This window comes from Callithrix jacchus, chromosome 1, assembly GCF_049354715.1.
Source record: "Callithrix jacchus isolate 240 chromosome 1, calJac240_pri, whole genome shotgun sequence".
NCBI classification, from domain to species: domain Eukaryota; kingdom Metazoa; phylum Chordata; class Mammalia; order Primates; family Cebidae; genus Callithrix; species Callithrix jacchus.
The window spans coordinates 193,583,456-193,604,003 of record NC_133502.1 but is presented as its reverse complement, the minus strand read 5'-3'; the positions used below and the strand labels follow the sequence as shown (position 1 = coordinate 193,604,003).

The window sequence follows — 20,548 nt, the reverse complement described above, 5'->3', positions numbered from 1 at the left end:
TTTTTTGAGTCACAGTGTCACTCTGTTGCCCAGGCTGGAGTGAAGTGGTGGGATCTCGGCTCACTGAAACCTCTGCTTCCCAGGTTAAAGCCATTCTCCTGCCTCAGCCTCCCGAGTAGCTGGCATTACAGGCACCTACCACCATACCTGGCTAATTTTTGTATTTAGTAGAGACGGGGTTTCATCATATTGCCCAGGCTGGTCTCCAACTCCTGGCCTCGAGTGATCTGCCCACATCAGCCTCTCAAAGTGTTGGGATTACAGGCATGAGCCTGGCCAACACTTCCTCTTAAAAATAGGTAAACAAGCCGGGCACAGTGGCTCATGCCTATAATCCCAGCACTTTGGGAGGCCGAGGTGGGTGGATCACAAGGTCAAGAGATCGAGACCATCCTGGTCAACAAGGTGAAACCCCATCTCTACTAAAAATACAAAAATTAGCTGGGCATGGTGGCGCGTGCCTATAGTCCCAGCTACTCAGGAGGCTGAGGCAGGAGAATTGCTTGAACCCAGGAGGCAGAGGTTGCGGTGAGCGGAGATCTCACCGTTGTACTCCAGCCTGGGTAACAACAGCGAAACTCCGTCTCAAAAAAAAAAAAAAAAATAGGTAAACAAACAAATAAATGAAATGGAGGCTGAAATCTCAGGACAAGAAACCTGTGTCTCAGCAACACAGGCTATATTGCTATATCTTTCACTGGCTCCCCTGAGAGTCTCAGCAGAGCTCCTTGTGGGCATTCAGCCCAGGGGCTGGTGTGATGAGCAGCAACTCTGACAGAGCAAGGAATCAAGTGGCCAGTGGGGACCTCAAGATGGGTCACTGTGGCCCAGGTCCACAGGGTGGCTGACCGAGGCCTCCTCTCCAGGCTCTGGGAGGCTCTGGACTCCACTCTCATCCCTGTCCTCATCCTGCTCCTCATCCTCATCCTCATTTTCATCTTCAAGCTCGACCTTATCATGGCCCTCACTGTCCATGTCCTTGGACCTGGGGGGACTGGAACCCATGCCGGTGTGGGCAGACACTGAGAGCCTGGGCTCCAATGGGCTGAGCTGTTGGCTGGCTGGCAAGTCGGTGTAAAGAGAGTGGCAGGGCTCTGTGGTCTGGTCCTGGACGGTGTGGGTGGCCAGCTCCTGCAGCACAGAGGGCGTCTCTGGGCTGCGGTGGAAGGTGCTGAGCAAGAAGTCCTGCTGGGCCCTTTTGGCCTCCTCCAGCTTACGCAGCAGGCAGCTCAGATGGATCTCCGAGGACTGGTGGTTATGGGAGCCTTTCACCTTCTTTAAGCCCAGGGAAAGGTCCCTGAGCACTTGGGTGACGGGGAAGGAGAAGAAGCCCAGCTGCTTATTGAGGTCCTTTTCAAACTCATACTTTCGGATGATCAGGGAGGCTGCCTGCTGGGTGAGGAAGTCAACGAGCTCCTCGTAAGAGCAGTTGGAGAAGTGGGACATGCTGGACTTTGACGAGATGGAGGGCAGTAGCTTCTTCTTTGTGAACCTGCTGCTGCTGGGGCTCTGCATAGCAGCCGGGGAGGGAAAAGGACACATGTCACACCTGGGGGCCCCATCCCTCCTGCCATCCAGTGACATCCCTCCCAACCACGTGCCCTCCTCTGAGCCCTGCCAACCCTACCCATCACAAACATGATTGGGCATACTTGGTGTGACAAACAAACTTGTTACACGAAGGGTACAGCCTTGCCACATCTGCTATGCCGTCGCACTCAGCTGCCCACTCTGCTCACCTCACTATCACACCTCCTACACCTGTTGGGCCTGGGGCAAGGGCAGGGACCTGTCACAGGGTGAGCCTAATCTGAGCCTTGACAACCGGGTTCCAGCAGGCTCCCGCCCAGGCCTGTGCTCAGAGAGAAGCCTGCAGGGGCCTTGATGGCTTAGGAAAGAGTTGAGGGACTATGCTAGAGACCCACCAGGGTGAGGCCACCCACGTCTTGTACACATCCTCCGTGGGCAACTTCCCCTCGGCAAACTACAGCGACTGGAGAGTCCTGCTCAAGGCAGCTGGATTCGAGGGAGCTAGACCTCGGAGGCAAGGCCCTGGCCCGGCTAGGGCAGCTGTCCAGAAGAGACAGGGCCCTTCACCTCCAAGTAGGAGGGTCTCTGAGATTCATAAACAAACATTAGAAAAATACCCAGCATAAAAAATGGCCTTTATTCATCTGTGATAACACCTGGTAGCAGCTAGGCCAGGATTCCTGGGCTCCCATCAGCTTGGTCCCTGCCCGGGAGATTTCCACAGTGCCGGGCAAGAGATCTTGAATACCTGCCAGTGCCAGTGACAGTGGCTGCTAGGAGTGGTGGGCCAGGGAACCCTTCTGCAAACTCATGCCTGGTCCTACTTTCGAGGAGGTCACCTCCAGACACTGAGGCGGGAGATGAGGAGGCAACTGAGGAGAGCTTGGGGGGAAAGGAGCAGGAAGAGTGGGGATGGGGAAGGCAAGCGGAGGTGTGACAGGGCCCCTGAGGTGGCCCTGGCTGCAATCCACCTCCACCACAATTCCGGGGGCAGGCAGAGTGAGGTGCAGGCCCTGCCAGGGCTTGGCCCTCCGGCTGGAGCTCAGGGAAACAGGTGGGTTTTGTAATTTGGGATCTGAGTCAGGCACCTCTTTCCTGGAGTGGAGTGAGGAACTGGGGACACTGGGCTTCTCCATGGGTGTCATCTTGAGCTTGAATCTGGTGGCCACCTGGGCGCTAGACATGGAGGGATAGCCTCCTCTGTCCTTGTGTTTTCTGTGACGCAGCTTGGGGCTGGAGGCTGTGGGATGGGGGGAAGCATGGGGCTGTCCCGTGTTGCTGGGATTGGCCGGCTCAGAGCCTGGAGGCTGCAGATTGCCCTGTCCGGGCAGCTCTGAGGTGGGCTCCAAGCTGGTGGGGAACAGAGGGTGGCCGTCACAGCAGCAGGCACCACGGAGCTTGTCCGTAGCCCGACTGACCACGCTCTGCAGGGCGGGGAAGAGGCGGTGCTCAGCCAGGAAGTTCAGCGTGCGGTGGGGCTCACGGAGTGGACAGTAGCCAGGCAGGTCGAGGGACTCCAGCTGGCTCAGTAACGACTTCAGCTCCTTATTGAACTCTTGCTTGTGGAAGATTCGCTCCCGTTCTCCATGCCTCAGCTCTGATGCTTCAGGCATGCCAGAGCTTGAGTCCAGCAGCCCTGTGAACCAGGATGGGGACTGCTCCTGGGTCCACTGGCAGCTGGTCTGGCTGCCCAGAGAATCCCACAACAGGGAGTCTCTCTGGGAGCAGGACTGACCGAGGCCTTTCTACAGAAAGATAATGACTCTGAGAAGTGTTCAGGAGCAGCCAAGCCAGGGCTGACCCTGGTCCTGGGCTCTCCATGGGAGTCCACACCACCCAGCCAAGGCCCCAGCTCTTACCCCTTTTCTCTCCAGCTGTAGCAGCCGCTTGAGGTTCTTCTCCAGCAGGAGTTTGTCCCTTACAGGTGGCAATGAGCCTAAGCCTTGGGCCCCCAGGTCACTGTCCCTGTCGTAGGGGCCCAGCCAGCCAGCCATGAGGCTGCTATGGGAGTCGGACATGGAGCTGGAGCTGAATGGGTAGTTGTTAGGGTGTCCAGTGCAGAGGCTTGGTTGTGCACGGTGCCGCTGCACGGTGCTGAGGCTGGGCCGGGCACGGGCCCGCCGCCTACCACTTGGTACCTCCACTGGGTCCTGCACCTCCACCAGTGGCACCCCAGTCTCCGTCTTCATGGCAGCCATGCGCTCAGTTGCCTCCTCCACCACTGTCTCCAAGCTGTCCAGGACCTGGTTCTCAGTCAGGAAATCCAGAAAGTGGCCAAAGGGCTGAGGGTGCCTCTTGTTTCGGCATTGGCCCTGGAGCGCTGGGCTGCCACATGTGGATGGTGGGTGTAGCACATGGCCCAGCTTGGAGGCTGGCCCCGTTTCTGGGACCAGTGGCTTCTTGGGTGGCTGCACCTGAGCAGACAGGCATGTCACAGTGGGCAGGAGTGCCCTACAGATGAAGGTTCCCTGGGGTCCTCCTAGGGTAACACTAGGAGCTAGGTGGGAGTAGGTGGTAGAAGAAGCTGCATTTTGGAGTCTGGAAGCCCTGGGTTCGAACTGTGGTTCTGCCACCTACAGACTCATGACAGGGTGCAAGATGGCCCCTCTTGAGGTCCAATTTCCTCATCTGCAAAGTGGAGGTCTATTCAGGGTCACCCTGAAGCTTTCCTAACGCCTGCATTTCACACACACAGGTGTTGGCTAAAGAGTCTGCAAGCCTGCTACTGCCCTGACACGTGGCAGGATGAATGATCATAAACCTCTCAGAGTCTCTCTCCAGCTCTTCATCTGTCCATGCAGCAGGCTAGCCCCATCTCCGTGGCAGGGTTGAAGACAATACCTGAGGTCTTAAGCCCTGTCCTACCCAGGGCTGTTACTGTAGCTTGAGCCCTAGGCACCTAGTCAACTCCATGCTCCCACTCCAGGGTCCCACTCTACCCAAGCACCTCCTGAGTCTCTGGAAGTCAGGAGGAAAAAAGGAATAAAATTGAGTGTGATGTGTAAGCGGGGAGGGGGTCACAGGAGGAGTCAAGGGCAATAAGGACTTCACTAAGGGGCCCAGAGAGGAGGTCAATAGATAATGAGAAATGGGGGCTGTGGTCAAGGGCGCCAGAATTGGCGGGGAACATGTTGGGGACTGCAAGGGTCGGGGCCCTGCTGGGCACACTTACTTGTGCACTGTACATGGAGTGGCGGGCCTCGTCGTCGGCCATGTAGCCCGAGTGGTGGCGGCACCTCACCATGATGCAGGTGGCTGGGCCTGCTGCCCACCTCTCTCTTCAGCCTCGCACTCCTCTCTGCGCGGGGTGGGGAGACGAGGTGAGGGTCTCTGATAGGTTCACGCATCAGTGGCCCTGGAGTCTGCGAGTCCCTCACTCTCCGCACCCCGCGTCCTGCATGCATCCAGCCCTTCCTCTGCTCCAAGGCCCTCATGCGTCTGCGGGCAGTCAGATTCCAGAGTCGTCTGGGTGGAATCGCCGAGGGCGATCCTGTCTCCGATCATCTTTGGATCTGAGTGTTCTGGACTCTCCCTCTTCCCAAACCCTGGGCCACCTGGCGTTCGCCCCGGCCCAGAATCAACCGACTCACCAGAAACACTTCCTTGCTCCGCTCAGGCCAGTACAGTCTGCGCCCTCATTGGGGCAGCAGCACAGGGCGGGGAAGTAGCCCCGCGGCCCCTCCGCTTGCTTATTTGCATACCACATCCTCATTGGTTCTTACCGAGGAGCTCGTCCACCACCTTCTACTCCGACACAATGATTGGGGGCAGGGCCCACATTAGCCCCACCTCCAATTCTCTGGGCTCTTCCCCCTCCCACACTCGCCCGGGAGCCGGAGGCTGAGGGTGCCCACGCTCCCTGCTGCTGGGTGGACCCACCCACCACCGAGGTTAGGCTCTGGGATCCGCTCCTGACCCTGCGAGAGTCTAAAAGCCAAACCACGTCTTCCACTGGTGACACAAGCAACCTTCCTCGTGTCCTCCCTGGTCGCTGCGCAGCCCTGGGCCTCCTGCTCCTGTTGGTTTCCAGGGGCCTCCGCCCCTCCCGCGGCGTGCACAGCCCCAGGTTCTGTCTTGAGACCTCTGCCCTCTGCAGTGGAAAGAGTGCCGGCTCTAAGCCACAACCTAGCTTTAGTTCCTGGCTCTGCTCTTTCCTGCCAATGTGACTCAACCTCTCTTAGCATGGGTTCCACGCTGTAAATGCACTTGAGTGTTCTTCCAATGTGGGAGTATGGGGATTCAATAAAATCTCCCTACAACACACCTGACACCCCAATGGAGACTTGTATATTCTCAACTCCTCTCCCTCCCTCCTTTTCCCCTCAGTAATACCCCACCATGGTGTCACTTCTTTCAAGAAGCTTTTACGGCGAATTCTGCCACTCCTGACTCAATTCACGGTAAACCCCATTGCAGACTCTGCCACACCATGTTGCTGAGTTGTCTACCAGCTGGTGCTCCTTTGGGGCCAGAACTGAGGGAAGTCGCTCTTAATCTCTAACACTTTCAGTGTCTGGCACCAAGTAGGTGCTCAATAAATATGTCTCCTTTCCATCTTCAGACCCTCAAGACCTCTGACCTTTCCAAGATCAGCTTCCAATGGAGAATGGTGGTTGGTTGAGGTCTGACAATTCACTAGTCACTATGAACACAGCAGTCCTTATGCCAAGAGCATGGCTGAATAACTCTACGAGGCTTTCAATCCTCACATGCTTCATGAAATATTGTTACTCTCAAGCTCTGTTGCTCTGTCCTCTCAGCTCTGGCTACCTGCTAGATCAGGGGCAGAGAGAACAGAGCTGGCCTGGGTGCAGGCCTGGAGCTGTGAGGTTCAGTCCTAGCTCCACTACTCCTAGCAGGACCACACTTCCCCTCTCTGAGCCCCAGTTTCCTCGTCTGTAAAACAGGAATGACAGGCTGGGTGCGGTGGCTCATGCCTATAATCCCAGCACTTTGGGAGGCCGAGGCGGGTGGATCACAAGGTCAAGAGATTGAGACCATCCTGGTCAACAAGGTGAAACCCCATCTCTACTAAAAATACAAAAATTAGCTGGGCATGGTGGTGCGCGCCTGTAGTCCCAGCTACTCAGGAGGCTGAGGCAGCAGAATTGCTTGAACCCGGGAGGCAGAGGTTGCGGTGAGCCGAGATCGTGCTATTGCACTCCAGTCTGGGTAACAACAGCGAAACTGTCTCAAAACAAAACAAAACAAAACAGGAATGACATTACCAATTTCATAGGCTGGACACAAATACCACACTTTCCATGGGAAAAACCAAGACTGCCACGTTGCGGTGAAAACTATGGCAGCCAACAATAATGACTATTGATATACTCACGGGTAAGGAAAGCTTTTCTGGACCAAAGAGAAAACAGTGAAGTTATGAATGTAAAAGCTGTAGCCTGGCAGAAAGCTCAAGATGGAAACAGGAGACAATGTTTTCTCAAATGAAGCAAGCCATTAGTGTATGTTTTCTATTTTCTTAGTTTCTAGAGCTCAAGAAAAAAAAAAATAAAGAAAATGTCTGTTCCTAGAAAAATCAGCAAAAGACCAATAGGCAATATGAAAAAGAATAAAAATAGCGAATAATATGAAAATTTTTATTTGCACTGCTACCTTAGAATCTACTAGAATGTGATCACTTTCTGTTCTCAAAAAACACAAAAATAAACTTTGGTTGGGGAGAAAGGGAATTTGGTGTGTTTATTTGCTTAGAGAAAACACTGGAAGGACACAACCCAGAAACTTTACAATGGCAATCTCTGGGAAGGGTAGGAGATTCTTTTTTGGGGGGGTGGGGGAACAGAGTCTTGCTCTATCGCCTAGGCTGGAGTTCAGTGGCGCAATCTCGGCTCACAACCTCCGCCTCCCGGGTTCAAGCCATTCGCTGGGATTACAGGCGCATGCCACCACGCCCGGCTAATTTTTGTATTTTGAGTAGAGTTAGGCTGGTCTTGAACTCCTGACTTCGTGAACCACCCACCTCGGCCTTCCACAGTGCTGGGATTACAGGCGTGAGCCACTGCACCCGGCTTCCTTTCGTTTTTTGTTTTTTTTTTTCCATATTAAATACCACGTTTGCAGTCAAGGAAAGTTCCGCGTTGCAGTAAATCCAGTACTGGTCTGGTTAGGTCCGGAGCAGCCGCCGAGTCCTTGCAGAGCCACGCCGAACCGCTAGGTGGCGAGAACAAAGGCGAAGGGCAGCCGCACCTGAGCATGTGCGTCGGGGCGGGGCCTGGGCAGCGTCCAGGGGCGGGGCCTGGACTGTCCAGCCCACTCCCCGGAGGGCGCGAGCGGTGGATTCAGGCAGCCATGGCCCGCCCTCGCGTGCGCCTGGTGGTCACCGCGGACGACTTTGGTTACTGCCCGCGACGCGATGATGGCATCGTGGAGGCCTTTCTGGCCGGGGCGGTGACCAGTGTGTCCTTGCTGGTCAACGGCGCGGCCACGGAGAGCGCGGCGGAGCTGGCCCGCAGGTAAGGGGAAGGCCCCTAGCCGGGCGGCGGCTGGCTTGGGGCGCGCGGCCTCGCGGCCGCCTGTGCTCCAGCTCGCGCTCCGCCTGCAGGCACAGCATCCCCACCGGCCTCCACGCCAACCTGTCCGAGGGCCGCCCCGTGGGCCCAGCTCGCCGTGGCGCCTCGTCGCTGATAGGCCCGGAAGGCTTCTTCCTTGGCAAGATGGGATTCCGAGAGGCGGTGGCGGCCGGTGACGTGGCTTTGCCCCAGGTGCGGAGCCGCAGCTGCAGGAGGATGTTCGCGAAGACCCCCAGAGTTCCGCCCGGAGGGTACTGTGAAGCCATTAGGGGGCCGGAGCTGGCGGTGGTTGATTTCCTCATTCAAACACTGGAGCAGTCACACGGAAGCACGAGGGGATCCTCGGCAGGTGCTCCGGGTCGCTAAAGGTGCCTCTCGCTCTCCCTCTAGGTGCGGGAAGAGCTGGAGGCCCAACTAAGCTGCTTCCGGGAGCTGCTGGGCAGGGCCCCCACGCACGTGGACGGTCACCAGCACGTGCATGTGCTCCCAGGTGCGTGGTTAGTGATCCCAGTTTGGAAGGCGTTACTTCCATGCGGGGCTGGGGAGTAGGGGAAGGTCGATGCTCTCAGATGAAGGGACCTACCCCTCCCTGAGCCCACTCCGCCCGCAGGCGTGTGCCAGGTGTTCGCCGAGGCGCTGCAGGCCTATGGGGTGCGCTTTACGCGGCTGCCGCTGGAGCGCGGTGTGGGCTGCTGCACTTGGCTGGAGGCCCCAGCACGCGCTTTCGCCTGCGCTGTGGAGCGCGACGCCTGGGCCGCCGTGGGCCCCTTCTCCCGCCACGGCCTGCGGTGAGGCTCCCCACCCCGTCTCCTACCGTCGCTGCCCCGTCCCTCTGCACTGGCTGTTCACCTGGCTAGCCGTGTCCATTTCTCAACCCAAAAGCGAGTCTGGTGTCGACCGCTGCCGCCACCCCAGTAATCCCGCCCCCGACTCCCCGCGCCGTCCCTAATATAGCTCTGGCCATAGCCCGACCCCGCTGCTGATGCCCCCGGCCCCCACAGGTGGACAGACGCTTTCGTGGGCCTGAGCACTTGCGGACGGCACATGTCCGCTAACCGCGTGTCCGGGGCACTGGCACGGGCCCTTGAAGGTACCCTAGCGGGCCACACTCTGACAGCCGAGCTGATGGTGCATCCTGGCTACCCCAGTGTGCCTCCCACCGGGGGCTGCGGTGAAGGCCCCGATGCTTTCTCTTGTTCTTGGGAACGGCTGCATGAGCTACGTGTCCTCACTGCGCCCATGCTGCGGGCCCGGCTTGCCCAGGATGGCGTGCAGCTCTGCGCCCTCGACGACCTGGACTCCAAGAGGCCAGGGGAGGAGGTCCCCTGTGAGGCCACTCTGGAACCCTTCCTGGAGCCCTCCTTACCCTGACCCCTACACACACTAATCCCCTTAGTACCAAACAAGGGAGCCCAGGTTTAGTCCTGGCCCAGCCCAGAACCAGGAGCAGGGTGTGATTTCCCTGGGTAGGACACTGCCACCTATGGGCCCACGTCTTTATGGCTCCAAATGGCATCCAGAGTTTTGAGCAGCCTTCCTGGCTGCAGGCTGGCCGGCCTCTAGCAGTGGGTTAGGGCCTGCAGGGCATTTGGAGCCCCTACATGTTGCAAAGCAAACACCTTCCCTACTGAGGCAGTGGGGAGAGATGCCTATATTAATAAAATGTGTCTTTCAAACTTGCGTGGTTTATCAGCTGTGCCCAGGAGACCCTCACAGAAACAAGCACTGACAAAGAACAGCTCTTTCTTGGCTCAAACCATTCCAGGAAATGGCCCATTCTCCATTCTGGTTTTGTTCGTGCTGAGATTGTATTCCTTTTTAAGGGTGGGAGTGGGAAAAGATTATCTCACTAGGCTGCCTTTGAAGAGGCATAATACTATAATCACAATGTTAAGAAGTCACCAGTTCAGACGTAAGCCATTCCAGGGAATAGGCACAAGGAGACCCTGAAACCCCGTGGGAATACATTTAAATTCCTGTAATCCCGGCACTTTGGGAGGCCAAGGCAGGTGGATCACCTGATGAGCCTGGCTAACATGGTGAAACCCCATATCTGCTAAAAATACAAAAATTAGCTGGGTGCGGTGGTCTGTGATCCTGGGATTACAGGTACACACCACCTGCTGAGGCAGGAGAATTGCTTGAACCCAGGAGGTGGAGGTTGCAGTGAGCTGAGATGGAGCCACTGCACTCCAACCTGGGTGACAGACTTTGAGACTCTGTCTCAAAATAAAGAAATAATAATGAATTTTTCTAGGAGGAGCAGTTTTCCCAGGAAATGGGATACTGCAGTTCCTAACTTGACCAGGTGATGCAACAGGGCCCTATGTGGCTTAGGTGAAGGCTCCTGAGGTGAAGGAGCAGATGGGAAAGGCAGTGGGAGTCCTCTGGCGCACAGAGCCCTTCTGGCCCACTCTGGAGGATGGAAAGGCAGATGGAACAACATGTGGTCCTTGTTTCATTTCATGAAATAGGATCTACGAGGCAGGCACTAGTGTTCCCATTTTACAGGGGTAGAGGCAGGAGTGGCAGAGCACGGCCCTAGCCTGGGTCAAGCAGGGAATCAGGGGCCAAGAGAGTTCTCACTCAGCCTAGGCAGCTCAGAGGGACGTGTGGCTTTCTGAAGGGTGAGTGTGGGATGTCACTCCTTCCTGCCTACACCCACCCATGCCCCATCCCCTTAACTGTGGCTTCAGTCCCCTTTTCTGGCTCCACACTCATCTTTCACGTTGACCTTCGTTAGACTTGGACTCTCCCATCCACAGCACTTTTCCTGCTTTCTTGCATCCATGCTTGTGAGCTAGAATCACTGTACGGTTTCTCCTCCTGCTGCCTAGCCTGTATCTCCTCGCCTCAGCCCACTGAGATCTGCCTACACTCCTGCAGCTGGGGCTTGGGAGAGGGGTGGCCTGAAGTTAGCTGGGAGCACAGATGCAGCTCCCTTGAGGGGCTTCTATTACAGAAGTGTTCTGAGAGGAGGAGGCAGCTAGTTGTGCAGCTTCAAGGCTCATAAGAGAGGTGTGGGTGGGCAGGAGACCTGGGGGTCTGTACAGATGCTAGATGAGTGGCTACTGTCCACCCAGGGAGGGAAAGAGGGATGAGCAAAGAGTTGACAGCAACTCTGGGGACCCATGAGCCTTTTTTTTTTTTTTTTGAGACAGGATGTCATTCTGTCACCCAGGCTGGAGTACAGTGGCACAATCATGTCTCACTGCAGTCCTCGACTTCCCCAGACTCAGGTGATATCCCACATTGGCCACCCAAGGAGCTAGGAACACAGGTATGCATTACCGTGCCTGGTTAATTTTTGTATTTTTTTGTAGAGACAGGGTTTTAGCATGTTGCCCATGCTGGTCTCAAACTCCTGGGCTCAAGAGATCTGGTCACCTTGGCCTCCCAAAGTGTTGGAATTACAGGTGTGAGCCACAGTGCCTGGCTGACCATGAGCATCCTTGAGGAACCAGGCATAGTGCCTCAAACCTATCATCCCAGCACTTTGGGAGGCTGAAGTGGGAGGATCACTTGAGGTCAGGAGTTCAAGACCAGCCTGGGCAATATAGTAAGATGCCATTTCTATTATTTAAAAAAGAGAGCTGGCTGGGCATGGTGGCTCATGCCTGTAATCCCAGCACTTTGGGAGGCTGAGTCTGGAGGAAGGCATGAGGCTAGCAGATCAAGATCAGACTGTGTAACATGGCAAAACCCTGTCTCTATAAAAAATACAAAAATTAGCTGGACATAGTGACAAGCCTGTAGTTCCATCTACTCAGGAGGCAGAGGTGGGAGGATCAATTGACCCTGGGAAGTAGAGACTGCATGGAACAGTGATTGTGCCACTGCACTCCAGCCTGTGTGAGTGAGCCTGTCTCGAAAAAAAAAAAAGTGAAGTGATGGGGTATAGACTGATAGGAGAATCAGATAACTGAGGCCCACCTCATGAGGAAAGTGGTAAGCATCTAAGGACCTACTGGGGTGGTAACTGGTGGCCCACAAGGGCTGGAGGGTGCAGCAGCAGGGGTGCATCTTAACCAAGTGCTTCACTGCTACCCACCCACTCAGCATTCATGTCTGGAAGGTCCGCTCTGTGCCAGGCCAGGGCTGGGGCTGAAACAGGGCCTAGCCTGCCAGGAGCTCCCAGTCTGGTACACACAGGGACAGTCAGTGTCATCTGATGACATCCAGAGGGAGATGTGGAGAAACCTGCAGCAACATGTGGATCCACATTTTTGAACCTGGCCAGCACAGTGACTTCCTTCCCAGGGCCTCAGTTATGGCCTCTGCATAGTGGCCCTTTCTACTCTGATCCTCTGAGGCCTCCGGGGTTCCCCAGGAGCCCTCTGTAAACAAGAACACGTTCCAATAAACTGGGAAATGAGTGAGTTGTTGGAACGTGGCTTAACCAGGCATGGCCTGGGCCAGGCACTACACTGCACTGGGAGCAATGGTACCCTCATCTCCCCTCTGTTCCGGCTGGTGCCCTTCCCTGACACCACACCTGGGAAGCAGGGAGAGGAGGAAGAGCCAGGCAGGACAGGATGGAGATTGCTGAGAGCAGCTCTGGCTTCTTTCAGGGCTGGGTTAGATGGCACCAAATGAAAGCAGCAGCAAGGGGCAGCAGGTAACATTAGTCAGGCTGCAGTGGGTACAGGAGTGATGAAATATGGATGCTTATTTCAAGCTGAACAATTAATAGTGCAGAAGGCCAGAAAATGGTGGCTGGAAGCTGCAGAGAACAGGAAGTTGACAGGGGACTTAGAAGGTCTCTGGCTTTGGGGAGGAAGGTTAAGTGTGGTTGTTTCGGGGCTCAGAGGGACTCTGTGGAAAGAAATGTGCTAAGTGGTGGAATGCAACAGGCTCTGCAGTCAGAATGCGAACAAAAACAGGCCAGAGGTCTTGGTATTTTCTGTAAAAGCAGGGTTAAGGATGCCACAGGGCTCTCCTGAAACTCAAGAGGATGCTAGGTATGTTAAAGGCTGATAAAATGATACCCCAGGAAGCTTTCTTCCCCAAGACCTGCAGATCCAGCTGACAGAGCAAGCCTGGTCTCAGCTGGTGTCAAATTTCAGGCAGGGAAGGCCTGGCCAAAAAAACTCCTGGGCCTGGCTGAGCCCTGTGCTGAGTCAGCACCACTGTTGCAGCGCCCTGGCAGTGGGCTGTACTGGAGACTCATAGTGTTTCTGGCTGGCACCATTCATGGAAATGGCCCAGCCCTACCCTCAGGCACACCCTTATTAATTCTGTGACCTCTTGGGATCCCAGGTTTGCTTCTTCTCAACATGGATTATAACACTCCCAGGGGGCTTCAGGATGACCCACGAATGGAAATGCTGCACCCATGGATGGCAGTCCCTCTCCCCTCACAAGACACCCAAGAGCACCCTCTGCAGACCCCAACTGTCCAGACTCCCTGGCTTTTCTCATTGATTATACCTCATCTCCTTCCCTTTAGGGAGGCAGGAACACCTCTAGGTACCTCTTCTGGAGAGGCTGGGAATGGGTAGAGAGATCAACAGTCCCAGGACCTGGCCCTAGCCAGCCCTCCCATCTCCCATCTCCAAGAGCATAGGCCCCTGCCACTGCCCACTCCCAGGAAGGAAGAAACCCACACGACTAACCAGTGTCTGAGAGCATTTTTATTAAGGGCAGCAGAACGGGATCACAGCATCTTAGACAGCCTATTCTCTGCCGTGGTGGGGAGTAGGGAGCAGAGGGAAGGACCCGGCACACTTCAAGGAACCAGGCGGGTGTGAATTCCTGAGTGAGCTCGGGGCAGCGGTGGGTGGCTGCTCCACAGCTCGCCCCTCCAGAGGACCCAGCTTTTTGGTTTTGGAGCAGCCAGGGCTGTTCACCAGCTTGCTCAGAGCCTACCCTGAGGGCACAGCTGGCAGGAGGAAGCCCCCCAGGCCCGAGGAAGAGACACCCACTGGCTCAAAAGCCAGGCCTCTGCTAATGGGGCCAACCCTGGGGTGCCAGTGCCAGGGCTGAAGAGTCCCTGAGGGGCTGCCGGCACGCAGGTATCCACCCGTGGTGAGCAGAGTGAAGTGAGGGGCTGACAGGCAGGCAGAGCTACATTGGCAGAAATATGAAGCAATGGGACAGTTTCCAAGAATGGCAACATTTCTGGATCAAGAGAAGCAACAAGAACAAATGGTGGCTTGTTTGGATAGCTTCTGACAGAATTTGGCATTTTATTACAAATTGGAGTGTGAGTGAAATAAAATCCATCATCACTTTTCTGCTAATGAAGAGACAGATGTGGAAAAACCCAGTCCGGTGCCCTTGCCATCCTGGGCACACCGGAGTCTCCAGAAACCTGCCCTTGGCGTACCTAGGACAAAAGAAGCTGAGATCACGTACACACCGCAGGGGCCATGCGCCTGGACAACTGAACAATGTTAGGCCGCCTAACCTGCCCATCACTCCCCACTTCTGCACAGGCCAGACTAAGCTGTCTTACAGGCCTGTAGGCCCTGGAAAGATCTCAAATTATAGAATTAAAATTAAAACAAAAAGCAAAGATTAAGTCATCTTATTCACAGGATCTAGTCCCCCCCAAAAGCCACAAAGGGAAGCCGTCAGTAGCAGAAGTGGGGTTGGTGAGACACGGCATTTGGATCGTCGGCTTCCTTGGGGTGTCAGAACAACACAGATTCTCTACTAGTTTGGTGACAGTCCCGTATGCCTTGAAAAGACATTAATATTCAAATCTTTACAAGTTTATCTGATGATAAATTCTAAGGTCATTTTTATTTCTACAAAAAAAGGCAGTCAAAACAATATAAAACACATTGAAAGGATATTACTGAGTGAGCTTCACGTGGAGCTTGACTCTGCAAAGGCTGTGAGTCCAAAGGGAGAGGGAAGTCCATCTTGTTCCTGGGCTGGGCCGGCTGCTCTGGAGGAAGGGGCCAGAAGGGGCCCCGGCAACCCCAGACTGGTGCTTTAACTAGCTGAGTCCTGCCAATTCCAATCTTGCAAAGGGTCAAAGTGTGCCAAGGGAGGGCTGTGGCGGGGCCGCTGCACAGAGGAAGTGGAGAGCAAGCTCCGTGGCACATTCAGATGGAGCTCGGTGACAGATGAGCTGGGAATTTCAAACGGACATTCTGGCTGTAGCTTTGCCTGCAAGGACCAGCAGATCTTCTAAAATGGCTGCAGAGAGGAGTGCCAACCTGGGACCAGAGGAGTGCCAACCTGGGACCGCAGGAGCCCTCTGGCAAGATTCATCACACACAGTGTGCACAGCATCCTCCTGACTAGCAGGCCCCCCCTTTTAGGGCCACCACAGACCTGTGATTATACGGTTTCTCTGTGCAGGCCAGGCCAGAAGTCAGTCACACACTGACACAAGGGCTTGCCCGATTAACTGATGTTACTGTGGTAACATCAGCTGGAGTTTCACACAAGAACTGGGGAGAAGGACTGGATGAGGGGTGTAGCTGTTTGCTTATTTTTAAATTTTTAAAAAGGATATTATAAACTGGAATCAGAATTTAAACCAGCTCCCACACTGGGCAACAGTCCCACACATGTGAGAAAAAGCCACCAGGACCGCCAGGGCTGTCTCTTCTCCTTTGTGGAGGCGGTGGAGCCCGGGTCTGGGGAAGTAAGTAAGTGAAAAATAAACTGCCAGAAAGTGGGAGTGGCAAAGGTAGGGAAGAAGGGGTATACAATTTTTTTTTTATAAACCTTATGGGCTAAATGTAACTTGAAGATTTTGGATAAAATTGGACAAGAAAAGAAACACCATTGTTTTGAAGTAGATTGAAGCAGTGATTTTTAAAACAAAGAGAGCAGAACTAGAACATCTTAAATTTTTAATCCTTTCTTTACAGGTTACCTAGACCACTTTTGATTAAGAAAACTGTAGAAAGTTAGTAACTGCCACAAGCGAACGCCAGGCGGTGGCACGTGTCAATTTCCACAGAGTCCTGCTTTGCGGGGTGTCTGAATGCACTGCACGGGGTCTCTGCTCACACCTGCTGGAACCAATCGTGGCAGATTTTAGTCCACAGGTCGCTTTTCCCCATATTTCTTTGTAAACTCTTCAGCATTCTTACAGAATTTTTTACGGTCCTTAGAGTATTCTTCAGCTAGGTCAGCCCGAAGTGGGTGCTCGGGCTGGGGGTCATTCACCAGTGCTATGAGGGACTGGATTACTGCCAAGAGAAGGACAAGGCATGGGGGGTTAACACAGTCTCAGAAATGGCACAGGCAAGAGGCAGCTCATCCCAGGAACAAAACTGGCTTCACCACTGGTTTACGGCTAATTTGCTTTTTCAGCCAAAGCACCCTCTATTCATCCAGAATTCTGACCACCAGAACTCAACTTATCTTTCCTCTGTGATTAGGAGAAACTGATGGACAACAAACAGCTAACACTACAGTGTATAACTGTTCACAGTGATGTGTTTCCACCTCCAGGAAGCTTTCTTGACCTAATACCTGGGGAGCTCTTAGCCCTCAGTCACTCCCAGCCCTTTTTTTGGCTGGGGTAGGGGAGGGGGGAAGAGGAAAGGAAGGAGCGGGGAGAGACAGGGTGTCACTCTGTCACCCAGGCTGGAGTGCAGTGGCACAATCTTGGCTCACTGCAGCCCTGACCTCCTGGGTTGACCTCAAGCAATCCTCTGGCCTCAGCCCTCTGAGTGGCTGGGACTACAGGTGCGCACCACCATGCCTGGCTAATCCAGCCCTCTTGTCTGCTCTGGAGATAGGAGGCCTAGTATTGAACCGCTCACTCTCACACATGCACGCAGGGTCACTTTCTTCAGGGCAGGACTAGGTAGAACTTCCCTGCATCAGTCCAGCACCATGCTCACCTCAGGGAAGTTTCCATAAAGGTGACTGAGTAGGCACCAGAAAGAAGGGTATGTGGCGGTGTTTCACTTGTCAGTGTGCAACGACCAACTGGAAGACCCTTAGGAGTTTCTGAACCCTCCAGAAAGAGTAACTGGGGCCAGCCAATGGGAAGCTGACAACCGCCATCATATCACACTGTCAAGACCACAGGCAGACATAACACCGATGGCTCTGACGGGTGGTGCCACAGCCCAGACGTGCCCTGGGATGGAAGGATAGTGGGGAATCAGAAGCAGCTGCTGCTTCTTGCATACTTGCCTCCTCACATACTTGCCACAGTTGCTCCCTGACCCCATCAGGACTGGCAACCCCAGAATGTTTCTTCTCACTGTAGAACAGTGCCCCTCTTCTCCAAACTGCTGATGCCACAAATTCCTTCCTCTTTTTTTCTAGACAGTCTTGCTGTCACTCAGGTTGGAGCACAGTGGCTCATATATTTTTCTTCACCGTACCCTCAAACTCCTAGGTATAAGCGATTATCCTGCCTCAGCTTCCTGAGTAGCTAAGACTCACAAGCACATGCCATCACACCCAGCTAATTTTTTTTTTTTTTTTTTTTTTTTGAGAGAGTCTCACTCTGTCACCTAGGCACAGTGGTGCAATCACAGCTCACTGCAGTCTTGATCTCCTGGGCTCAAGCAATTCTCCCATCTTGGCCTTACTGAGGGCTCATATTGTTCACCCAGCATTACAAGAAATGGATTAAAATGCTGATGCTGGCCGGGCAGATCACTTGAGGTCAAGAGTTCAAGACCAGCCTGTCCAACATGGTGAAACTCCATCTCTACTAAAAATGCAAAAATTAGCCGGGCGTGGTGGCTCACGCCTGTAATCCTAGCACTTTGGGAGGCTGAGGTGGGTGGATCACCTGAGGTCAGGAGTTCAAGACCAGTCTGGCCATCATGGTGAAACCCCATTTTAAAAGAAAAGAACAAAAATTAGCCAGGCATGGTGGCTCATGCCTGTAGTCCCAGCTACTCAGGAGACTGAGGCAGAACTGCTTGAACCCGGGAGACAGAGGTTGCAGTGAGCCTAGACTGAACCACTGCACTCTAGCTTGGGGGACAGAGCAAGACTACAAATATTTATAAATATATATATATATAATTTACACAAATAAATATATTTATAATAAATAAAACAAAATGCTGATGTTGTTTTAGTCATGCTCAAAGGCATAATCATTCAACAGCACATACTAAGTGAGAGCCACAGCACAAAGTACTCCTGGCCAGGCATCCAAAGCCCACCTGTCTCACCTCTGCTTCTTACAGTGCCTGGTAAGAAAGGGAGAGGGTTCCTGTGACCACAGCGGGTAGAGGTGAGGCAGTGGGGCAGATGCAAGGAGGGCATGGCACATGCAAGGCTGGGAGGTTCCACGTTTGTTGCGGGTGGGGGTGGTTGGGCAAGGAGGGTGGACTGTGAACAGCAAGCAGGGACAAGGGGCCTGGAAAGCTCTCTGCAGGCCAGGGCAGCCTCCTCAGGGGTAGATGTTATCACCTCCCTGTACAAGCCACCTGTACCTCTAGAGGCAGCAGGCCCTGGAGGCATATTTTTATTTAATCCATTTATTTAATAAACATTTAATGTTTAATAAATACTTAAATGTTCATTTACTTAATAAACATTAAAATAAGCACCCAAGACTCTCTCCTGTCCATCCAAGCAGAAAAGCAACCACATTAGGGATACTCTTCCAAAGGACACCGCCACAACCTCTCTAAAAATCTGCCCTTGGCTCATTGGCCACAGTGTACTTCAGTGCACACCACCCCCAGTGTGAGACTGCTCCCTTTTCCTGGCTGTTCTTGACTTCAGGGTTGGAAATTGCCTGAGAGCACAAATAGGTGGCTCCCCTTCTTTTCCCATGATTAGAAATGGCCCTGTAATAGGAGAATTACTACCACATTAGCATTTTACAAACCTCACTGGGCTAAGGACAGGCTTTGTTAGGGGTACGTTCAGGAGTTTTCACCTCACTCTCTGATATGAATTTTTTAGGCTCTCTACTTCTCATTATTATCACCTTGGTAACTAACACAGGGGTTGGTGACTCACACCTGTATTCTCAGCACTTTGGGAGGCCAAGGAGGAAGGATCACTTGAGGCCAGGAGTTTGAGACCAGCGTGGGCAACATAGCGAGACCCGGCCTCTACAAAAAATAAAAGTAAAAGATAAAATTAGCCGGGCATGGTGGCACATGCCTGTAGTCCCAGCTACTTGGGATAGTCCCAACTACTTGGGAGGCTGAGGCAGGATGATTGCTTGAGACCCCAATACTGAGGCTGCAGTGAGCTGTGATTGTGCTACTATATTCAGCTTGAGCAACAGAGCGAGATCCTGTCTCAAAAAAACAATAATAAAATTAAAATTAAAAATAAAAGGCCTAGGCCGGGCACAGTGGCTCATGCCTGTAATCCCAGCACTCTGGGAGGCTGAGGCAGGTGGATCACCTGAGGTTGAGAGTTCAAGACCAGCCTGATCAACATGGAGAAACCCCATCTCTATTAAATATACAAAAATTAGCCAAGTGTGGTGGCGCATGCCTGTAATCCTAGCTACTTGGGAGGCTGAGGAATGAGAATCGCTTAAACCCAGAAATGGAGGTTGCGATGAGCCAAGATTGTGCCATGGCACTCCAGCCTGGGCAACAAGAGCAAAACTCCATCTCAAAAAAAAAAAGAGACCCATTTCTCAAAAGATGGTATTTGTCTATTTCATTATTTTCTAAAGTTTCACTTTCACTAATTTGATCAAGTCTGTTTTTTTTTTTGAGACAAAGTTTCACTCTTGCTGCCCAGGCTGGAATGCAATGGTGCGATCTCGGCGCACCACAACCTCCACCTCCCGGGTTCAAGCGATTCTCCTGCCTCAGTCTCTGAGTAGCTGGGATTACAGACATGCAAGTCTGAATATTTTTAAATTTACTTAGTAGTTCTGATAAGTATTTCATTCATTTTTTTGTTTGTTTTTGAGATGGAGTTTCACTCTTGTTGACCAAGCTGGAGTGCAATGGTGTGACCTCAGCTCACTGCAACCTCTGCCTCCAGGGCTCAAGCAATTCTCCTGCCTCAGCCTCCCCGAGTAGCTGAGATTACAGGCATGCGCCACCACGCCCAGTTCATTGGCTGGGATAGTTTTGTATTTTTAGTAGACAGGGTTTCTCCATGTTGGTCAGACTGGTCTTGAACTCCCGACCTCAGGTGATCTGCCCACCTTGGCCTCCCAAAGCACTGGGACTACAGGTGTAAGCTACTGCGCCCAGTGTATTTCATTCTTTCCCCTTTCCTTTGGGTGCATTTCTGGCTCCTTAGCTAAACAATAATAAACTTCAGCTGAGATGAACTTGTTTCGCTAGTGAGAACATCAACAGTTATGTCTGCTTTACAAACTACAACTGTGGCCCTATCTTGACAGTTTTCATAAACAGGACGGCACATTACATTATATTTTATAAGCTGTCCAGCCCTAGGTTCTTGGTCTCTTTCTTGACCCAAATGCTCCTCAGAAGTTTTTTTTTTTCTGCAAAATGTAGGCACTTAAAAACATACAACAGGCCAGGTGCAGCAGCTCACACTTGTAATCCTAGCACTTTGGGAGGCTGAGGTGGGCAGACTGCCTGAGTTTA

The 20,548-nt window shown here is 53.3% G+C and overlaps 3 protein-coding genes across 17 annotated transcripts in view; 1 reads left to right on the top strand and 2 right to left on the bottom strand.

Annotated features, from left to right (window-relative positions):
• Positions 1-643: 643 nt before the first annotated feature.
• CCDC116 (coiled-coil domain containing 116) lies at positions 644-16,130 on the bottom strand. 2 transcript variants are annotated; one of them, XM_078335919.1, is made up of 6 exons: positions 7,514-16,130; positions 5,447-5,620; positions 4,703-4,828; positions 3,390-3,944; positions 2,619-3,275; positions 644-1,509 (listed from the first exon to the last, which is right to left on the bottom strand). In XM_078335919.1, the coding sequence occupies exons 3-6, from the start codon at positions 4,772-4,774 to the stop codon at positions 808-810; spliced, it is 1,986 nt and encodes a 661-aa protein (XP_078192045.1). In that variant the 5' UTR covers positions 4,775-4,828; positions 5,447-5,620; positions 7,514-16,130; the 3' UTR covers positions 644-807. The 2 variants fall into 2 exon arrangements, with proteins under 2 accessions (XP_078192045.1, XP_035123033.1); XM_035267142.3 differs by lacking the exons at positions 5,447-5,620; positions 7,514-16,130 and adding an exon at positions 5,121-5,161.
• On the top strand, positions 7,806-9,739 carry YDJC (YdjC chitooligosaccharide deacetylase homolog). Of its 2 annotated transcripts, XM_035267156.3 has the most exons (5): positions 7,806-8,006; positions 8,096-8,255; positions 8,454-8,553; positions 8,674-8,851; positions 9,065-9,739. In XM_035267156.3, the coding sequence occupies exons 1-5, from the start codon at positions 7,843-7,845 to the stop codon at positions 9,432-9,434; spliced, it is 972 nt and encodes a 323-aa protein (XP_035123047.1). In that variant the 5' UTR covers positions 7,806-7,842; the 3' UTR covers positions 9,435-9,739. The 2 variants fall into 2 exon arrangements, with proteins under 2 accessions (XP_035123047.1, XP_017833708.2); XM_017978219.4 differs by lacking the exon at positions 8,674-8,851.
• The window catches only part of UBE2L3 (ubiquitin conjugating enzyme E2 L3), a 68,377-nt gene continuing 61,507 nt past the window's right edge, over positions 13,679-20,548 (bottom strand). For 9 of the 13 annotated variants that reach the window (XM_078335922.1, XM_078335926.1, XM_078335928.1 and 6 more), the window contains one exon: positions 13,679-16,219. In XM_078335922.1, coding sequence (XP_078192048.1) covers positions 16,065-16,219 — 155 coding nt within the window. In that variant the 3' untranslated portion in view covers positions 13,679-16,064. Of the gene's footprint in view, positions 16,220-18,979; positions 19,073-20,548 lie in introns of all 13 variants that reach the window. The other 4 variants (XM_078335920.1, XM_078335923.1, XM_078335924.1 and 1 more) reach the window with 1 other exon arrangement.